Genomic DNA, 4510 nt, shown 5'->3' with positions numbered 1-4510 from the left:
AGTGACAATCTAAAGTACTGTCTTTGTTCAGTGACAACCACAGCCAATCCTGGTGCTCCTCCTGCTGTTTAGAGCCCCTATGGACCTGGGAATAAATGATTATTCATATCAATTCTATCCCCACTGTGGGGCTCTGTACCTTCCTCCTGACTGAAAAAGCTGGTATCATCGAGGAGGATGTGGGAATCAGATTGAGGCTATCTTCAGAGCTAGTCTGATTACAGACTTCACGTATGTGGCTTGGAGGGAGCGTGCCAGACTCCTAAAGTTTTTATTGCCACATCCACCAAGCAATTGACCCTGGCAGTCAGCCTTGCAAACTACCAAACCAGATGCATATTCCATACCTGATAACACTTCAATACTAGAATGATAAAAAAGAAGCATGATGTTTTTGCTCAACATCAAAAAAACCTCAGCCTTCAGAGGAAGTGCATTCTCTGTTGGGCTGTAGAACACACATAATCCATGTGAACCTTCCAACCCACTGAAGTGTCAGTGTATACACCCAAGTATTTGGAAGTGGTAACCTGGGTGACTTGGGAGGAAAGAATACTACAAATTGCTACTTGAGTAGAAGTAGCCTACTGTTACTTTGCTGATATTTTATTTAAGTAGAAGTAGGCTACTGCTGTAAAAATGTACTGTAAAAGTAGGTCATTTAAAATGTACTGTGTTTAAAAGTTATGGAGTTATTTTTTCAAAACAATAACTGTTAGGTGTGACCTTCTCCATGCAATTATAAAAGTAACAGAAGATAAAGTGGTCCTAATACTGTCGCTCCCTAAATGCTTTTTTATATTGCATCATTTTGGTGCTTGGCCCTCAGGCGTTTTCGGACTGCATGGATTATTGAATATGGAGGCCCAGCAAGGGGTTTCTCCTGGCTGGCTGGTTAACTGCATGTTTTTTGCCCCAAACTGCATGGGATTAGCATAAGATGGGCATGTCTAGAAAGGGGACACACAGAGCCCATTTTCATTCAGATATCTTGAGGTCAGCAGTCAAGGGACCCCTTTGAAAATGGCCATGCCAGTTTTTTCCTCGCCAAAATGTAGCCCAATTGTGGAGCAATACTTATCCACTGCTGACAACCTACCATGACATACTTGGTGTCAATGGATTCCTTTGGTCATCTGTTTTCATATGATATACAGTATCTTCATTTTGCTAAAAACTCAGCCTGCTACAGTGTCTGAAAGACAGTAGGCCTGTGTGAAGCCATTGGACTAAACCTATGAGATTCATGGCTTTTGAGAAAACATACAGGGCAGGAGCCCAAGAGGGCCCCCATCAAGTTTATAGTAAGACCATGTGGACAGTCAGCACTGTTTCTGGTACCTTTCACTGTACAGAGTTTGGTAAATAAATGCAGAGAAGCTGGATCTAAACTGGAAAAGAGCTCTCCACTGCCCCTCTAGGCATGGTGAAGTACACAATTTGTATCCTCATCACGTATGTACCATAGTATTAATGTTGTTCTTTAGTAATAAAATTTCCAAACAGTAAGAAAATCCCTGCACCAACTCTCCAACTAGCAGCTCCAGTCTTTCTCCACTCCAGCATCATGTTACACTCTCAATACTTCCATCACCATCCATCATCAGTCCTTTACTGTAGGATAAACAACTCTAAATCATGTTTTTTTATATTTTTATAGTTTTTTTTTTTGTGTTTGTTTTGTTTTTTTAAATTTAGTGTAATCATCAGGTACTAAGAAAAGGTGGAACTGAAAACTGATGAAGCTCAGTGACCTATCTCATACACATAAGGAGTGGCTTTTCCTGGAAAGTGACAGTTCAAAGTCCTAAAGTCAGTCTGGCAGAGAGAGGAGGAAGAGAGAGCAGCCATGGCTTCTGCTTCTTACATGGAGGATTTGACTTGTTCTATCTGTCTGACTATCTTCACTGATCCGGTGAGCCTTCTCTGTGGCCACTCTTTCTGCAAAGAATGTATCACCATCTCTCTGAGCAAAAAGGACCAGTGTCCACAGTGTCGGACAACTGTTCCAATAGAGGAGAAATATCTCCCAACCAGCCACATTCTGAAAAGCCTTGCTGACAAAGCTAAAGAAGCTGAGAAGATGAAGACAGAACAGGGAGATGAGACCACAGGAGTAAGTTTGATATTTTTTGTTGAAATAATTTAATGTTGTGTGTGCTCATTGTAATGCAGTTGTCTGTGAATCTTGGAGCGGGATAGTTAACTTCCTTGTTGTGCTCTTATTTGTCTCCTCTCCTTTATTGTTATACTCCTTTATTGTTTCATTGTTTTATTAAAGGTTGCTCAGTTCTTGTGCCCTGAGCATGAAGAAAAGCTGAAACTGTTCTGTGAAACAGATCAACAATTAGCCTGCGTCATATGCCGAGATGGGGAGAGGCATAATGGACACAAATTTAAACCAATCAGAGAAGCAGCTACACCTCTGAGGCGGGAGCTGGAGAAGGGTATGGGGCACCTTTCTGCTGAAATCCATGCCATAGAGAGCTTAGCCAACATGCAGAGAGAAGAAATAACAAAAATCCAGGTGAAGTCCCAGCAGCTGATGACCCAAATCAGCACCCAGTTTGAGGAGATGCACCAGTTTCTGAGACAGAGAGAAGAGGAGATAAAGAATGAGCTAAAGGAGAAAAAGACAGAGGCTGTAGAGGAGATGACTGAGAAGTTTAAGGCGATGGACCTGGCTTTGTCTGAGAGGAGAGAGCTGCAGGTGAAGGTGACAGCAGCTCTGGAAATTTGCGACTCAGTGAAGTTCTTGCAGAGCTGGACTGAAGTGAACAACATGCTGACTCCAGAGTGTTTGTTCAGGCCCAGAGCAAATGATCTGCAGGTGGCCCGCACTTCTCTCAGTTTGGGTCCTTATGAAAGTCACCTGCAGTTCTTTGTGTGGAAGGAGATGCTTCAGGTGGTCAAGCCCCGGGCAGAGCTGCTCTCACTGAAAAGAGAAAATACAGATGTAACTGTGTCTGATGACGGCCGCAGTTTGCTTTCTGCTCCCAAAAGCAGCCAATCTCAGCCTTGTTGCTTTTCTGGCTCTAATCTGTATCAACAATATCAGTATAATACAGGTTCATATGGCTCCACCCAAGCCAGGAGTTCTTTGGAATATCGCTCTATGGATGCATGGGCACACCCTGAATTTGGCTCTACCCATGCACCTCCAACATTTGGTGGTTCATCATTTAGTGGGTGGCATGATAACAACTCTTTTGCTGTCAAGACAAATCAGGCATTCAGTGTCAATGAGTTCAGCTCAGGGCAGCATTACTGGGAGACAGAGGTTGGACTGAGGAATTACTGGGAATTAGGGGTGAAAGGTCATTTCCTCAAGTATGATGGCCAAAAATATGTCATCTCCAATCAGTCTTCAGAAACAGAGCTGACATTTCCAGATAGACCTCGAAAGATTGGGATTTACCTAAACTGCTCCTCCAAGGAGCTTTCCTTCTACGATGCAGACAAGATGAAACATGTTCATACTCTGAGCTCAAGTCTCATGTCCCTGCCAGTGTCAGCTTATTTTAACACTGGACCCAGTGAGGACATAGATCCTAACCCTCTGACAGTGTGCTGTTACTGAGCAGAGGAATGCTGGACCACAAGGTGCTTGGGCCTTTGTAAATTCAAAAACAAACAACAAAACAAACAAACAAAATAAATCAATAAAATAAAACAAAAAATAAATAAATGTGATTCTTCTTGAAAATACACTGTGCAGTTTTTAAAGCAACATCTGCAAAATGAATAGAATGAAAGAGCTGCTAAAAACAATAGAACATCATACTCATTATCAGCTTATTTTGAAAAACTGAATGGTTTTGTGTATTAAATCATTGTTTGTATCTGCTCTGTTTTAAATCAACACACAGCATTTGATGTAACTGTCTTGAGCAGCTTGGATTCAGCTATGTACTGTAGAAACTAGGGACTGTGTATGTCATTAGAGTGATCTTTTCATGATTGCTGATATGTATTTTCTGTCATGCAAGACTCTTGGTTATCACTCGTGGGATTTATTGACATATCATGTAAACAAAGAAATACTTATTGTCTAAATACTCATGTTGCTTTAGCAAAATGTTGCATGTTTAAAAATGAATACTATGACTTATTGACAAGATGTTTTAATAATTTACGACAAAAGAACATAGTTTCTATAATCAACTTTGCCTTTGTTTCAATATTATGTTACTTTGGCTTCATCAGTACAAAATAAAACATTTATTAACATGAATGAGCATGAGTAAAAAAAACTCACTTTTGACTAACAGTCCTATTGTTGTGTGTGTGTGTAGGGGCTGTCATTTTTTTCAGCATTCTTTGTCTTTTGGTTCAAATTCTTTGCACAGCAGCAGAGTTGGATAGAATTTGGCAAAGGTTCAGGTAGAGTGGCATCTGTGGTGTATGCAGAGCCAAGGTAAAGCACCAAGAACCATTTTGACTGAAACCACATTTGTTTAAGAGGTAGTTCTCTTTTCTTAAATCCCAATGGGACAGATGAGAAGGAATT

General features: G+C 40.9%; 1 protein-coding gene across 1 annotated transcript; it reads left to right on the top strand.

Moving 5' to 3' along the window:
• Window positions 1-1782: 1782 nt before the first annotated feature.
• On the top strand, window positions 1783-3580 carry LOC115361438 (nuclear factor 7, brain-like). The gene is made up of 2 exons (XM_030054806.1): window positions 1783-2116; window positions 2282-3580. Exons 1-2 carry the CDS (start codon window positions 1850-1852, stop codon window positions 3578-3580), a joined length of 1566 nt encoding a protein of 521 aa, XP_029910666.1. The 5' UTR covers window positions 1783-1849.
• The last annotated feature ends 930 nt before the right edge of the window (window positions 3581-4510 follow it).

This window comes from Myripristis murdjan, chromosome 7 (genome assembly GCF_902150065.1).
Source record: "Myripristis murdjan chromosome 7, fMyrMur1.1, whole genome shotgun sequence".
In the NCBI taxonomy this organism is placed as follows: Eukaryota; Metazoa; Chordata; class Actinopteri; order Holocentriformes; family Holocentridae; genus Myripristis; species Myripristis murdjan.
Note: the sequence above shows the minus strand (reverse complement) of the source record. Positions and strands in the feature narration are given on the sequence as shown.

Coding starts and splice junctions, on each gene's coding strand:
- LOC115361438 (XM_030054806.1), top strand. CDS start 1,850: ATGGCTTCTGCTTCTTACATGGAGGATTTGACTTGTTCTATCTGTCTG. Junction 2,117..2,281: donor AGGGAGATGAGACCACAGGA/GTAAGTTTGATA, acceptor GTTTTATTAAAG/GTTGCTCAGTTCTTGTGCCC.